A 17,038-nucleotide genomic window follows, 5' to 3' on the forward strand; every position below is an offset into this window, starting at 1 on the left:
GGCGAAAGTAAATACAATTAGTTCTAAATGTATTAAATTAATTAGTCCTGGCCGACACGCCGAGTGCGGCGACAGGGGAGGGTGGGGGGAGCGCGGGGTTTGCAAACTTGCGGGGCTCTCGCACCTCCGCGCGGGAGTGGGGGATGGAGGGATCGATGCCCCGTCCCCGTTAGAAAATAATCAATAAGTGACCGGGGCGCTGCGGGGGAGCGGAGCGATGACCCGCGGCCGGCACGGGGGAAGGGCCGCCCGCCCGCCCGCAGGTACCCGCGCCGGGCACGGCGGAGCCCCGCGCTGCCTCCGCGCTGCCCGCTCCCACCCGGGCGCTGCCGGGTCCCCCCGCGGTACCGCGCCCGGCGCTCCCCCTCCCTGGTCGCGGCCGCACGGAGTTCCCCCGCGCCCTCGGGTGCCGGGCCGGGCTCGGGGCAGCTCCGGGGCAGCTCCGGGGCAGCCCGCCCCGGGGCAGGGCGCTCGCCCGCGGGCGCGCACGGCGCGGTGCGGTCGGGCGGAGCGGGCCGGCGGTGGCCGAGCCGAGCCGAGCCGAGCCAAGCCGAGGCGAGGCGCGGTGCCGGCGGCCAGGAGGGGGTTAAGCGGGCGCTGACAGTCAGCTGAGCCCTGACTGACAGCCCGCAAAGTTTCCCTGTCGCTATACTCTTATGCTAATGAGGCCGGGCGGCGCGCGCCCATTGGCCCGGCCCCGAGCCTGTGTCCCGCCTGACGTCACGGGCGCTATAAAACTCCGCAATGCTTTAAACTCTCCTGCCGGATCAAACCTTTAAATATTTTTCATCTTCTTGCTGTAGCTTTGAGGCCGAGGTTTTTTTCCCTCTCTCTCTCTCTCCTTTTTTTTTAACTCTTATTATTATTTTGGTTGCGATACAGACTTTTTTTTTTCTTTTTTTTTTTTTTTTTTGCCTTCGCTCTCTTTCCCTGCTCCCTCCCCCGATGAACCTCTCTCCTCGCTCTGCACTTTGCATGAGAGAGCCCAGAGGAAAGGCACCATGAAGTGTTAAAAATAACAAAACAAAACAACAACAACAACAACAAATTTACTCGCAACAACACCAGCTAACACTTCCAGCTGCGGTTCGCGAGCTGCGAAAGAGAGCGAGAGAGAGAGAAGGGAGGGAGAGAGGAGGAAAAAAAAAAAAAAAACCTCTATGCAAAAGGCGAATAGCGAGAGCCCCGCGCTCTGATGCATCAGCGGAGCCTCTGCGAGGGATAACGCGGAGCGGGAGAGGAGCCGCCGGGGCGGACCGGAGCGGAGGCAGAGCAGGAGAGCGGAGCGGAGCTCGCCAAAAATCAAGCTGGCTCACCCGGTGGCGACTCAGAGCAGCCCCCTCGCTCCCGGAGCGCACCCTTTCTGGAGGACTCTCGGCAGCAAAAGGATGGCATCAGAGCTGGCGATGAGCAGCTCCGACCTGCCCACCAGTCCCCTGGCCATGGAATATGTTAATGACTTCGATCTGATGAAGTTTGAAGTGAAAAAGGAGCCGGTGGAGACCGATCGCATTATCAGCCAGTGCGGCCGCCTGATCGCCGGGGGATCGCTCTCCTCCACCCCGATGAGCACGCCCTGCAGCTCCGTGCCCCCGTCCCCCAGCTTCTCGGCGCCCAGCCCCGGCTCCGGCTCCGACCAGAAGACCCACCTGGAAGACTACTACTGGATGACGGGGTACCCGCAGCAGCTCAACCCGGAGGCGCTGGGCTTCAGCCCCGAGGACGCGGTGGAGGCGCTGATCAACAGCAGCCACCACCCGCTGCCCGGCGCCTTCGATGGCTATGCTAGAGGGCAGCAGCTGGCCGCGGCCGCCGGCGGCTCCGTGCCGGCCGAGGAGATGGGCTCGGCGGCCGCCGTGGTGTCGGCGGTGATCGCCGCGGCGGCGGCGCAGGGCGGCGCGCCCCACTACCACCACCACCACCACCACCCGCATCACGGCGGCGGCGGCGGCGGCGGCGGCGGCGGCGGGCACCCCCACGCCGCGGCGCCGGGCAGCGCGCCGCCCTCCTCCGCCTCCTCGGCCGCCGGCTCCGGCACCGGCGGCGGCGGCGGCGGCGGCGGCGGCGGCGGCGCCGGGGGGCTGCACCACCCGCACCACGGCGGCGGCGGCGGCGGCGGCGGCGGCCTCCACTTCGACGACCGCTTCTCCGACGAGCAGCTGGTGACCATGTCGGTGCGGGAGCTGAACCGGCAGCTGCGGGGCGTCAGCAAGGAAGAGGTGATCCGGCTGAAGCAGAAGAGGAGGACCCTCAAAAACAGGGGCTATGCCCAGTCCTGCCGCTTCAAGAGGGTCCAGCAGCGGCACGTCCTGGAGTCGGAGAAGAACCAGCTGCTGCAGCAAGTGGAGCACCTAAAGCAGGAGATCTCCAGGCTGGTCCGGGAGAGGGACGCCTACAAGGAAAAGTACGAGAAGCTGGTCAGCAATGGCTTCAGAGAAAACGGATCCAGCAGCGACAACCCTTCCTCTCCAGAGTTTTTCATGTGAGTTCCCACAGCCTTGCCACCTTAACTAAAAGTTCTCCGTGTGAGTTGTTGTTGGGGGCTTTGCTAGAGCCACAACCCCGCTTGCCACCTTCTATTACCTTTTTTTTTTTTTTTAAAAAAAAAAAAAAAAACAACAAAAAACTCAAAACAATTTTAAAACAAAGTTGTTTTTTGGGTTGGTTTTTGGTTTTTTTTTCTTTTTAAGGTGGGCTGGCTCCGTGTTGGCCAACCTAAAGTTCTACATGAGTTTCCTTTCTGTTTATTATTATTATTATTATTATTATTTTTATTTTTTGTGGGGGCTTGCTGTTGTGTTATTTTTTTTTTTAATTTGAAAGATCCAACTCGCCACCAACTCAGTTCTTCATATGAAGCTTGCTCTTCTTTGAAACCTGCCATCCACATTATATATATATTTTTAAGTTCATGAGGTTATTTCTTTTGAGCTTGCTGTGTCCAAAAAGTCAGATTTTTTTTTTGCCATCCTGAGTTCTTCATATGAGATTTGAGCTTTGCAAAAAGAAAAATAAAATAAAAAAATAAAAAAATAAACAAAACAAAAAAATACAAAAAAAAAAGGTGAAAATTTTAGACTCCAGCTTGCTGAGTTCCATCAGTTTTTAGCGTTGTTGTGCAAAACTAGAGATATGCCTAGATCAATCTGCCAAAATCAAGCCTGCATCAACCTTTGGTGTGTTCATGTGAGTTTTGGCCTTAATCTGCCAAATGTGAGACTTTAGTCTGCCATTAGAATCCCATACTCATCTCATGCATTACGCTTGCTATTTTGTCTTAGCAACAATGAACTATAACTGTTTCGAAAGACTATGAAAAAGAGACATTATATTAATAAAAAGCCCTGCATGCTGGTCATGTACGGTATAATTATTTTTTTTTTCTTTTGCTTGGAAATGGACTTTTGGAGACTATTATGGCATGGCATTCATCCTTTTGTTTTATTGCCTCATCACTTTTTTGGGTTGAAAGCAAAAAAGTGCAACCTTTGATCTTCCTCCTCCTCTTCCTCCCATTAAAGTTTGCATCTGCTCTAAAACTGCTTTGAGTTACTCAAAACTTCAGACTTCCTTTTAAATGCACTGAAGCATTCCCTCTCAAAAAACCTGCCAGAATGGATTTTGGTAACCTAATGTGGCAAAATAAATTTAAAAAATAAAACAAAACATAGAAGGAACTTTGGAAAGATGTTCAAAAACAAAATTCACATCCCACTTGGGGGGGACATTGAAACCATGCTGTTGCCTAAAAACAGTCTAAAATTAATTTCAAGTGATCTGCCCCATTTTTTTTTTTCTTTTGCATTTGGTCATTGTCAAATGTGGAATGCTCTGGGTTCCTAGTATATAATTTAATTCTAGTTTCTGTCATCTGTTAGCCCAGTTAAAATGTATGCTACAGATAAAGGAATGTTATAGATAAATTCGAAAGAGTTAGGTCTGTTTAGATGTAGATTTTTTTTTTTAAAGATTGATGCACTAAATTGTTTACTGTCGTGATGTAAAGGGGGGTAGAATTTGCAACGGGACTGTTTTAAAAAGTAGTTTATGCAGCATGTGCTTGCAACTTAAATATAAGTTGGGTATATGTAGTCCTTGCTATACCACTGACTGTATTTGAAAACCAAAGTATTAAAAGGGGGAGGCACCCCTGTTTATATCTATAGGGGTATTTTACATTAAAAATGTATGGGTTGTTTTTGTTGTTTTTTTTTTTTTTTTTTCAAAATTGAAGTATTTGGGACTGAATTGCACTAAGATATAACCTGCAAGCATATAATACAAAAACAACAAAAAAAAATTACGAACCTGTTTAGAACGCTAATACAATTTATGCAGTTATAAAGATGGCATTACTGCACAGTTTTAAAATGATGCAGATTTTTTTACAGTTGTATTGTGGTGCAGAACTGGATTTTCTGTAACTTCAAAAATTCCACAGTTTTAAAGGCAATAATCAGTAAATTTTATTTTCAGGGACTGATATCCTGTCTTTTAAAAAAAAAATGGAAAGTAAATCTTACCACAATAAATATAAAAAAATCTTGTCAGTTACTTTTTCTTTTACATATTTTGCTGTGCAAAATTGTTTTATATCTTGAGTTACTAACTAACCACGTGTGATGTTCCTATGTGCTTTTCTTTCATTTTCAACTCTATGGTTATATCAAAAGAGAGAATAATCTACAATAATAAACTGCATTTTTTTGATTCCGTACTCAGTTTCTTAGTCTGTAGTTTAAAGTTCCATAACTCCCAGCGCAGTATTTCAGTGTGCTGCCTGCCGAAGGGGCGATGCTGACCCAAGAGCTGGACTCGATAATGTTCAGGAGGGGAGAAGGACAATGGTAGCTTCGTGTAAAACAGAAAATTGTCACCCACTAGAACTCAAGTTCTCTCTCAGGTAGATGAAAAATGTGAGCTCTCAGGTGCTGCTTCTGACTTCTCAGTAGTGCAGTGAGGGCAGTTTCAGTGACTCAGATCATCCCACCAAGTTCTAGGAGATCTCAAAGGGGAGGTCTGCTTAAAAACCTGATGACACGATATGGCCCTGTATTTTGGTTGTTTAATGATGGAGTGAAGTGAAAGAGAAGACTTCACATCCTCTTATCATCTGATCCCAGCTAAGCATGCCTGTCTCTAGTAAGAGATGACACTGCATCAGGCTTGGCTTATCACAGAGCCACTTAATGCTAGATCAAAAGATTTCTTACCATTTTGGTCCATACTGCCTCCTTTTTTTTTCCTTTGCTTTTTTACCCCTCTTTTTTCTTTTGTTTACCCTGTGGATATTTTTTTGTTGTTTTGGGGTTTTTGTTTTGTTTTGTTTTGTTGCTTTTTCTTTTGCTACAGGCCTTAGAAAGTCCAGAGAGAGCTGAGGAGTGGAGAAAAAAAAAAGCCAAAGGACTTCCTCCAACTTTTGAGAATTATCTGTTCTAAACAATCAATCCCAAAGGTTAATGTGCTAAAAACATTCAGGTCTCTGAGCCCCTCTTCACTGCAGTTCTCCATGTCAAAGGGCATTTCAACTTTGAAAGGCTCCTCAAACCCTCGACCCAGTGCATTTAAAGCCACCTTTCCCTGAGAGCCTCCAGTGTCCGTTGGCAGAGTGCTGTCCTGCTCTCTGAATGGGATTATCTGCCCGGTTTAGGTGAGAGGCAGAGGCCTCTCCGAAGGATGCTCCAGCCTCTCCAGGATGGGAGGTTTATCTCCAGACCCAGGCTCATAAACCAAACACTTTTTTCTTTTCCTTTATGTTTTTCCCCCCTGCTGCTGGTGCCACTTATTCCCAGCAATAAGGTCATCCATCCCGGGTGCTGGTGGCCTTGAAGGGAGAGGATCTGTTGTCATCCCTCTGCCCAGCTGGTCCAGCCCCTGTTGAGGGTCGAGCTGCAAGGTCAAGGTGTATCTCTGAGTCCCCCTGCAGCACCTGTACCCACGAGAGCCTGTGTCAGTGGGCAGTGGCTGGTGCTGGAGGTCACTCTGCTCCTGCTGAGGTCCCTTTGGCAGGGATGGACACCAGCCTTTCTGTTGGTGACAGCAGTGGCTTGGTCTCTGGAGCCGATGCTGTGTCTCACCCCTCCCCAGTGCCGGGGCACCAACCTGCCCTTTGGCATCTGACCTGCTGTTTCACCAGGGTTTGAGTAATGGTTCAAGCTCCAGATTCTGGTTAATTCGAGTTCCATTTTCTGGTTAATGTGTAATCTGTGGGTAAACTGGTTGCTATTGGCCAAGCTGGGAATTATCTCTTCTCATAAAGACAAGGCTGCTTGTTATTTGTCTCCCACCTTCCCTTCCCTGACTGAGCCTTTACCAATGCCCAGGTGTTTTTGCTTTGTTAGAAGCTTTGCTGCTGCCTGTGCTGAGAGCAAGGAATGGAAGGGACAAAGCCTGTCATCAGCAGAACCCCCGCTGAAGTGGTACTGCAACCCCCAAGGGAGCACAGAACCCCAAGCTGCCCGGAGCAGGACCACTTCTGGTCCAGCCTCATCCTCACACCCCGCTGTCGCTTCTGGCTTCCTTGCAGGCAAAGTTAGGAATAGGCAATAGGATTTTAAAAGTACTGTGAATTGACTGAGTAGTGAAGAGCAAGGAGAGCACTGCTGCCTCCCTGAAGTACCTTCTTTCTCAGAGGAAAAATATCAAACATCCTATTTGAATGATTTGAGAGATAAGAGAAAACCTTCCTAGAAATAGACTTCCTAGAACAGAGTGACAAAGGGAAAATTCCCATCACACCCCCAACTTGAGAGGGGAAAAAAGCTTTCTTCCAGTTTGGCATTGTAATTACAATCTTGCTTTGCAAATTAAAAAAAAACAACGCAGCCTTCCTCAGGCTGCACTTGAATTTCAGCCTGAAACACGCCAACTGAAGGAGAAAAAAATTAGGTACACATTTTAATATTCACTAAAGCAAAGTGATTATTGGGGTTCTCTGTATGAGTCATTGCAGGGGAGCGCCCACCTTTGCCGCAGGACTGCTTGCTGAAGACTAATTGGAACCGCTCTGCTCTGAATAACCTACATTCATTAATCACCCCTTGCTTGACTCTGGCCTCAATCCTGCTCCCATTGAACTCGGAGGTGCAATCCCTGGGGATTTCAAAGGGGAGCAGGATCCCACTGTTCTCCCCCAGGTAAAAAACGGGGAATGCTGCCTGAGCCAGGCACTCAGGTGTCAAAAGGTGTGCATGGTCTTAATCTGCACATCACTAACATCATCCTATTTTTCCCATAGTCCTGTAGTGCTTTCCCATTTATTAACTACATTACAAAGAACTTTCATGTGACAGCAGATACGTGCACAGACAGCGGCCCTTTGCTGGCTGGGAAATGGTGTGCACTGGGGCTTAGCCTCCTCCTCCCTCCCCAGCCCACCTTGCCCCTAAGCCTTTTTTATTTCCACCCCCTAAAATGAAACACAATCCTCTCCTGCCCAGCCTCCAGGCTTCTGCTGAGCAGAGTCCTAGAGTATTTTTTGGTTTTGCTGCAGCATTTTCCCTGCCTGAGAAATGTCATCCTGGACTGCATCCTAAGAAAAAGACGGGAGAAGAGGGAAATATCCCGGTCACACCAGAGCATATTTATTTCCTGAACAATTTCTCCCTAGGCATGCAGCGAGAAGTGCACGTTTGCAAACTGAGCGGGGAGAGCTTCTATTTATTAGAAAGTCTTCTTCACCCTTTTAAAACAAAAACGCCAGCGCTGAATCAAAATGTCACTTGAAAACTCCCCCCACGTGAAACATGGCAGCAAATCTTTAGTTTAAAAAATGAACTTTCCCAGCTCTTTCTTTTCTTTTCCCTTCTGAAAGCTTTTCTGCAGCTGTTTCCTCCCCCTTCCTCTGCGTAGTGTGTAGGAAGTTCTTGATCTAGAATCATTCATAATTTTAATACCAATTTCTGTTTGACATAATATACTAATATCAGATAGAGAGTGTAGCTGCTTCCTGGATTTAGGGAGGAAATGATGCATATATCAGAATTATCTGCTCAGATGCCAGAACTACATTGGTGTCATTTCAGCATGTGCTCTGTTGAAAGGAAATCCTCTATATTTATTACTCCGATCATCAGAGGAGCTAAATGGACCCACTGTTTCTGACACCTGTTCATATGGCTGAATTTAAAATTTCATGCAGGAAAAAAAATCCTACATACTTCAATGTTAGGAATTAAGATTTTTTTAATACACTTTTCCCCCTCCCTCTTTCCAAATCGCTGTGTTGTGAGGGGCTGCCATGAGGCTTGGGCATTCCGGGGGCTATGGAGAGTGGGATAGATTTTGTTTGCTCAGCTCTGACAAAAACCAGTCCTGCTCGTACACACACACACACACACACACACTGTCTGTAACCAAATGCTTCAGATGTCTGTTTCAAGTGCAGGTCTCGGTATGAATAACACGATATAGCACACCCCAGAACGTGGCAGAGGTGAGCGGCCAAGAAAGAACTCGTCTTTTTGGGAGGGAGCGGAGCATTGAACCACTTCATAATTTTAAGGCTCCTCTAATGAATTTTTTTGGGCATAGCAGGTACAAATCAATAGATTAAAATACTGTACACTCTGCTGCATCTAATTCTTGACTGCCTGAAATTGCGGGGGAGGACTGAGAATAACATTTGTCACTCTGAGGGCTGAGTGCATTTAGATTTGTGAGCTCTAAGCCAACACAATGCAAAAATAGTCCAGGATGTGACTTAACTTTTCAAGTGAAAAGCAAAAGGCCAGGGATCTGTGAGGCTGTAGTTGGCAGACAGGCAGTTCCATCCCGAGCTATCTATCACCGTATCGGGCTGACCCGGCACAGTGTGACAACATCACCGTGTCCTCAATGCTCGCTGCCTGTATTTCAGCGCTCTCTGAAATGATCATTTTCGTTCACTATTGCTGTACACGCTATTTTCCCTCCAAATTCTGGCTTTTAAAACTGTGTCACTTCCGACGCACAGCGAAGTGTGCAGGCCTATAATCATGGTGCAGTGAGTGATGAGGACGGAGCTTGCCCTGCCTCTCTCCTTGCTTAGTTTGAAGCTCTGTGGACTTTGTGACATTATTTTCTTTTTTTTTTTTTTTTTAATTAATAAATGTTATTGTTTTGTAATGCATCTCTATTCGACATCTTACATAGAAGAAATCAAAGCAAGACCAGAAGTTTGCTAGAAGTGGTGTTTCTCCACTGTGCAGAAAAAAAATACCCAGTAAATGACAAATCGAGCAGTGTCCTCAAGTTTCCAGCGGGGGTAGAGGATGGAGTGTCCCTGGGTGCTGCTCTCAATTGTTAATTCATGAAGACCCACGGTCCTGAGCAATGTTCCCTTAGCTTGTCCTGATACAGCAGAGGTGCTGATGGCTGTGGACGGAGGCGTTGAGCCTCAATGCCCTGTTCCAGTGGAGGCTCTGGCGTCTCCCTGACCCACAGCCCTTGGGGTTTGCGCTAAATCTGGGTGTCCCCGAAAGGCTGCAGGGTGTGGGGACAGCAGGGTGTCGGCAGATCTAAGTGCCCACACGCCTTTGCCTCCCTGCCGCCAGCCCGGCATCTACCTCGGCCGGGGGAGCAGCAGCACTGGGGAGGGTTCTGGCACGGATTTTCACATCCCTGCTTCCAGCAGCTCCAGAACGCCCCGGTCCGGGACAGTCTGTGCAGGGATGCAGCCGCTCCTCGTCCCTCACGGTACGGGGGCCGCGGCCGGCGGGGTAGCTCGAGGGGCGGCCGGGCCCCCTCGGGGGCTGCCCTGAGCCCGGCCCGGCCGGGCCGCCACGTCCAGGGGCACAGCCGGCCCCAGCCCCTGGCCCCGGGCACAGCCCCCGCCGCCTGCGCAGCTCTGCCCCCGGGCAGAGCCCTGCCCCGGCCCAGCCCTGCCCCCGGCACAGCCCTGTCCCCGGCACAGCCCTGTCCCCGGCACAGCCCTGCCCCGGGCATAGCCCCAGATCCCAGGCACAGCCCCTGGCCCCGTGCACAGCCCCAGATCCCAGGCACAGCCCCAGATCCCAGGCACAGCCCCCGGCCCGGGCACAGGCCCTGGCCCCGTGCACAGCCCCCGGCCCCTGCACAGCCCCCGGCCCCTGCACAGCCCCTGCTCCCGGGCAGAGCCCCCGGCCCCGTGGGCTGCAGAGGCCGCCCAGCCGCGGGTCCCACCTCAGCTAGGTACGGGGGGCAGGCCCGGCCGCCCGGGGGGGAGGGAAGGTGAGGACCGCATCCGGCGTTTGTTTGTTTCTTGTTTGTTTTTCTCTAAATCTCATCCCTGCAACAAAAGGGGTGTCTGGGCGGAACTATGGATCCGTCGGTCCGCGCATCCCGAGCGGAGCTCCGGTTGGCACCCGGCGGCTCCCGCGGGCCGCCCGGTCCTAGGTATGTCCACAGAGCACTTCCCTCGGGTTTGGTCACGGTGTTTCCAATTTCTTCTTTTCCTTTTCCTTTTCCTTTTCCTTTTCCTTTTCCTTTTCCTTTTCCTTTTCCTTTTCCTTTTCCTTTTCCTTTTCCTTTTCCTTTTCCTTTTCCTTTTCCTTTTCCTTTTCCTTCCCTTTTTTCTTTTCCTTTCCCATTTTCTTTTCCTTTTCCCTCTTCATTCTTATCTCTTTCTTTTTCCTTTTCTATTCTCTCTCTCGTTCTTTTTCTTTCTTATTTTTTTCTTTTTTTTTCTTTTCTAATTCTTGAATTTTCCCCCTTTCCTTCCTTCCTTTCTTTTTCCTTTATGCCCGTGCTCACACAGAGACAAATCTGAACCCGACTGCAATCAAAGGGAGCTTTTTAAATGACTTTTTTGGATCAGGCCTTGAGTTCTCTGCAGGGAGCAAGAATGGGAGCAGGCAGGATTTACATTTCATGGCTTTTAAAGAATCTGAAGTACGGGGAATGGCGTTTGCCGAGGCTGAGTTTCACAAGTCTATGTGGATGTACCTCGGAATGTGTATATGATTAAGCTTAAAGCCCTCTTCTGTAGAAAGCAGGCAGATTCCCTTTCCTGCAGCCTGAACCCTGCTTCTCCAATTTTGATACAAAAGTTCTTGCCAAGGCCTTGGCAGTGGGATGTCACTGCTGAAGGGGATGGAATCAGTGTTTGTTGGTATTGTCTTCCAAAGCTGAGGTGTGTCCACTGCAAACAGCCCCTGCTCCCTCAAGCGCTGAGAGCCGTGACAGTGAAACATTAGTGACAATAAAAATGAGCCCAAAATTGAACCAAACAAGACCTAGTATTTTTTTTTCCTTTCCCACCCCTTCCCCCCAACTTAACTGCTTCCAAATTCCCTGATGAAAGCATTTTAATATGTAGGAAGGGCTGCTGGAGTCTGCAATGCGATTCAGTGTTCTGTGGTGTGGGATGAACAGATTTTCCTTTCCGTAGGGTTTCCTCCTGCAAAGTCATTGTAGAGGAGGGAATACTGTAAGATTAAATCTGGTTAAAATACTATATTCATGTCACACCAGATACGGTCTCCAGACTGTGCACAGTCTTTCAGCTTCCTTTATTGTGAAATCCTTTTAAAATAGCACAGTGTAGTGTAGAGAACTTATTGAAGTATAACTGTCTTACACTAACTCTGTCAGATAAAATGAAGGAAAGTGATCAGGCTTCTTAAATTAATAAATCTGCTTCGTGTCTCTGGCTGCCTTCACTCTCTCTTGCTGTCTCTGACTCTTTCCTTATTAATAAACTGATAGTTAAATAAAGCTGCTAAGTGAAGCCATGCACCTTGTCGGTGGAAGAGGGCTGGTGCCTCCTGTTCCTGGTCTGCTGTGCTGGGAATGGTTGTGGGCTTAGGGAAGGGATGGCCACAGCAAAGACTAAAAGCAGGCTGACCACATCAGTTTCTAGATGCTCCTCAGGTGTGAGGCTTGAGTACCTGTTCCCCTCAACCTCCTGCATTAATAACAGGATGAATTAACCGATTGGCATGAAAGGAGAGGTCATCCTGAGGAAAATGACACCAAAGGTCCACAGGAGTCATTTGCTTTTAGAGATCCTGGGCCAGGTGCCAAGTATTGCATTTATGGAAGCACTGTCCCCTTTCTCAAAAAAAATAAAATTAAAAAAATCGTGAAAAACAAAACAAAAAGCAACATATTTTTCAGTGGCATGTGGGGTCATTTCAATGGGGGGGTTCTTTCAAGTGGGGACCTTTGGGTGGGATGTGGGACAGGGATCATTCAGCTGGCTCTAAACATGCCACCCACTTTTGTTTTCAGATCTGCAGAGCTAATGTGGAATCAAAATGCTGGAAAAGCACCTATAGGTTGTCTTGCCTTTTTTATTTTTTATTCAAGTTGATCAGACTTGCTCTGATTATGCTACACGGTTACAATAAATGGATGGAGCTCAAGCATTCCTGCAGGCACTTCATAGGAAATATGTGTGTATGCCTGCGTGTGCACACTCAGGGAGAGAAAGTTGACTGTAAGGGACACAACAAAATGTCCATATTTAAGAAATGTGGATTGACTCACTGACTTATCTCACTTATTGTACAAAGATTCACTCAATGTTGAATTTTTTTTTTTAAATTAGATTTTGAATATGTGTTGACAGGATGAATTTGTACAGTGTGAGTAACTACAGGGGGAAATGACAGCTCTGCTTTTGTTATTAAACTACTGTCTTGAAAATAATGGAGTGTGTACAAAAATTGATTATTATTTTGCCAATTACATTAGTGCAGCTAATAACGATCGCTAAGAAAGAAATACAGAAAGCTACATGCTTTCAGATCTTAGAAACTGATATTCTCTGGTGAGGCAAAAATACATGTTTTTAAGGTAATTTGTCAGTAAGAATCTCCTGTTACTAATGTGAAGTAAATACTAGATGTGTGAGCTAGAAATGTTTCACTTCAAACTGTGTTCATTTCTCCTTCACTCAGTCAGAGTTAATAAACAGTACAAGAGACTTTCTAAATTTAGTTTAGGATTCGCATATAAAAGGTCCTATTCTGTACCATAGTGACACAACAGACAGGCTTTACAACGTTAAATATTCCTTTTAATAATAGTTTATTTTAATATATTTACTAAATTAGGTACCCGAGAGAATCATCTACAACGGTGATGTGAAAATCCCTGTTACCCGAGGTCAAAAAAAAAAAGGTACGTTTTCCTCTTCATTAGCAATTTGACATATTTCAGCAGGGGTGGTAATTTCATTGCTTTGTTTTCTGCTGCTAAGATGGTGCTTTTTGCTCAGCCCCGGGGAGCCGGTGACAGGCTGTGGTGCAGTTTCCTGGGCTTTTGGGTGAGGCTGACTTTCAGGTGCCTACAAGAACCACTTGCAATGATGGGGCTTTGTGCTTTTGTCAGCCAGGCAGCTCTCCTGTGTCCCACAACTCATATATAATCCTTTGCAAATGTTTTCTTTCTTTTTCTTCAAATGATAGCGTTCAGACACCAGCTACAGGGATTAAGGATGGGTCTTCTGAAGATCTCCCTCAGATCTTGATGAAAATCATGAGTCTGTGTTAGATGACTTCAGTACTTACAAGTTACAATAGAGTTTAATTCACAGCACTGCTTTCCTCTGGAAATTCATGTTCATTCAATCTGTCAACATTGACTAAAAAATATGCTGCTAATGAAAATGTGGGAATTAAAACTTTCAATCCCTTCCCCTGCTAGACTCAAACAGGCACTTTATTTTTTTTCCCATGGAATCTGATTTTTATTGACCTTGACTATAAAAATACTAAGTGGGTTAAATGAGCACCAAGGTTGCAATGACAGATTCCTGTGTGAATTTTTTTTATAAAACCTCCTATTTTAGTTAAGAACACAGGCTGCCATGCAGCCTGCCACACTTTGATCAACGGTTAAGTGCTGTTAGAAACAGCTGAATTTTATTAGCTCATTGAATTAAGCTTGTTTAAATAATAGATTTATTTTTTAATCTTTTAAAAGAAATGTAAATAATAAATTAAAAAAACAGATATATTTGCTAATTTTGCAAATAAATTCAAGTAACAGATTTGTTATTTAAAATTTAAATGAGGGTGAGGAAAATGTAAGTGGTGCTCTAGCCTGTACATTAAATGAAACGGAGAGGAGTTTTTGATGGTGTATGGGCTGTAGGAATAGTTTTCTCAAAGAGCACTACAGGACCTTCATTTTAAGCCTGATACTCCTCTTCCCTGAGGAACACCCTGGATAGGGTTTTGCCTGCATTGCATGTTTTTTCTGTTTTTCACCACTGTAAAGGAGAGGGAAACTGGACCACTTCTTTGGGGTTTTTTTTTGTGAAAACTTAGAGTGCAATATGCTTTTTTTGAAGAATAGAGTAAAGCTGTTATTCAGCTGAAGTAAATACATGAAGTGTGTATTTTAATTGCAAAGGTGCAGCACATTTTATCAACTTGCTCCTAGGGAAACACTTCTAATTTCAATAATCCCATAGGAAAATTTGCCATGTTTCCTGTAATTCATATATGTGACTATTAGATTTATATAAATAAGTGATATAATAAGTGATAACACATTTTATCCATATAGTAAAAAAGGAAATCTTTTTCCCTTATCAACACTTGTGATCTCAAGACTTGCTCAGCCTGCTGTTCTCTGGGAAAATTCCTTGTGTCTTCCTTCAGTATTTTGTGGTTATATTTTCACATATTATAGACAAAACAAAACCCCAAAACAACCAGCAGCAAAATCTGTTACTTTTAAGCAAATAAAAAAAAATCTTGGGTCTTGGAAGAGTTAACAAACTTTTACGGCAAGGTTCAGATGGTTCTGACCCCTATGGTAATATTTCATCTAAGGTTACTTGTGGGAGAGAAATCAAATTTCAGCTGTGAACATGATTGACAGGTGAAAGCAAGAGAGAGAAAGACATCTGGTCAGATGGGGAATTTGGGCAGGAGAAGGACAATTCAGGGAAGTGTCTCTGTGATATTAGGAATAATAAGCTTAGATATGAAAACTCCGATCCTCCACGCTGTCTGGAGGAGAGCTCACTTGATATTCATGGAGGTGGCTTGGCTGGGGGAATTTAAGGCTGTACATTTATAGTAGTGGACAGTAGCCTCCATGGTCTGACTTACTAACTTGGCTCCTTTGAAGAAAGGATGTTATTTCTGCCAAACTTTTAGGATTTCAAGGCCATTTATTCCATGAGTGTGACTGGAATATTTGGTGGTTGCTGGTTAAGAGGTTCTCACCATATTGTCTCTGGCAGTTCAGGCAGCAGCAGGAGTGGTGGAGGTCAGTGGTGGCATCACTCCATGTCCTCCATCCTAGTGGGACTGCTGAGAGTTTTCAAAGTGCTGCAGGATGAATTTTGTGTTTATGATATGCACTGTTCTACCAGCAACAAAATTAGTTTTTACCCCATAAAATACCACGAAGGGTCCATTGTAGTGTTTTACAAAGCAACTGTTATTTTCCAAGGGCTGTGTTTTGTCTTATTCCAGATCCCAGCAGCACCAGATAACATCCCTTACAACACATGCGTAACCCCAGGTGTATTTCACTGTGCCTCAATGTATTTTATTTGGTGCAGAAGAGCTTTTTCATCCTCCAGTGTCACAGAACCAACAGGAATAAAACATCCCTCTATTTCCTGATCAGCATGATGATGTTGGAAAGTAGAATTTGCTTCTGACATAAAAAACTGTAGCCGGGCTTTCTCTTAAAAAGGGCAAGAAAAAAATCTGTTGGTTTTTTATCACTGTGTGTAACAATGTTTCAGTTTTGAAAGAGGCTCTGAAGGACATTTTAGAGCTCCAGGGGCAGGATGAGGCAACGATGGACCCTGGGATCTAAACTGCATCCTACCTACATCCCAGGTGAGAGGGTGGGCTTCTAGCCCCACTGCAGGCTTTGGTAAAATCTCCCTTGAATTCCTGGGACCTGCACTTCCACCACACTGGGAATATCTACAGGGGAGGTTGTACTAATTAAAGGCAAAATCTGAACTCATACAGACCTCATACAGAGGTAGCTGAGTTGTGAATTCCCTGGATGGATGTTCTTATTTGGCAGTAAGGGTGGATTTCCCCCCTCTCCAGTACAGCTAAACTGCTTTAAAAAAAAAAATAGATTAACCAGGAAAATCTACTCTTATTCTAGAGTAGGAATGTCCATCCAGGCAATGAATAGCACTGCAGTATAGTTTACTTCCTAATTTCCCCATATGGGTGAGACCGAAACTAAGGGGAGAATAAGGAGCAGTAAAGAACAGAAATGTATTTTCCATTCCTTTTCCAGTTTACTTCTAAGACCTTTCACACAGGGGAAATCATGGCATTCTGAAAATACACATTTACTTACTTTTCACTGCTACTCCTGCATTTGCACATGCATTTTTAAAAGAGATTTGTGTTTTGTGCAGCACCTTTTGCATTCTCATACTCTTCACGCATATTTTTGATGTGCAGTTGAGTCTGTCTGTTGTTCATGACATCATTTCTCTTTTCATGGCCATAGCCTGTGATATCAAACTGTCCAACTTCACTGCAAATTAGATCCTGTTTTTATTCCTAGACTTTACATCTGATAAAACTGAAAATTAAAGCTAAGAACTGTAAAAACAATCAAATTTCTTTGTGCGTGAGAGAGTTATTTTTAACTTTACGTTGTTGAATTAACACTCCCTGTAAAATGTCTTTATTTTCCGAGGCTGATATCAAGATAACTTCCATGAAATATTATTGGCAAACTTCCCGCAGCAGTCAATGGGAGCCTTGTATGTATTTTTCAAGCAGATGTGCTGTATTAAGCCTAAATGAGAATATTTTTTTATCAAATGGGATGCATTATGTTATTCTTGATTAAAAAATTCACAGTAACCTCTCTCCCTCCTTTTCCTCTCCCCAAACATATTTCATACAATTTGCAGATCATTTTACGTAGGTAAAAAAAAGTCTTCAAGTGTTTAAAAAAAGCAGGACTTTATTATGCCCCAAATGCCTTTCTAGCTCATTCCTATGAATTTGAAGTATGAAAATGTCTAGAATCTTTATGAGTGAAGAGAAAGTATACGCCATATGTAACAGCTTTTACTCCCCTAAATCTCTCAGGAAAGTCAGTGTAATACCTTTCCCTGTGTTTGGAG

At 45.7% G+C, this 17,038-nt stretch overlaps 1 protein-coding gene across 2 annotated transcripts in view; it reads left to right on the top strand.

Moving 5' to 3' along the window:
* Positions 1-610: 610 nt before the first annotated feature.
* Positions 611-17,038, top strand: part of MAF (MAF bZIP transcription factor) — a 184,507-nt gene continuing 168,079 nt past the window's right edge. For both annotated transcript variants that reach the window (XM_069026707.1, XM_069026706.1), the window contains exons 1-2: positions 611-2,482; positions 13,017-13,083. In XM_069026707.1, coding sequence (XP_068882808.1) covers positions 1,389-2,482; positions 13,017-13,050 — 1,128 coding nt within the window. In that variant the 5' untranslated portion in view covers positions 611-1,388 and the 3' untranslated portion in view covers positions 13,051-13,083. The remainder of the gene's footprint in view (positions 2,483-13,016; positions 13,084-17,038) is intronic.

Source organism: Aphelocoma coerulescens, chromosome 11, assembly GCF_041296385.1.
Source record: "Aphelocoma coerulescens isolate FSJ_1873_10779 chromosome 11, UR_Acoe_1.0, whole genome shotgun sequence".
Taxonomy (NCBI): Eukaryota; Metazoa; Chordata; class Aves; order Passeriformes; family Corvidae; genus Aphelocoma; species Aphelocoma coerulescens.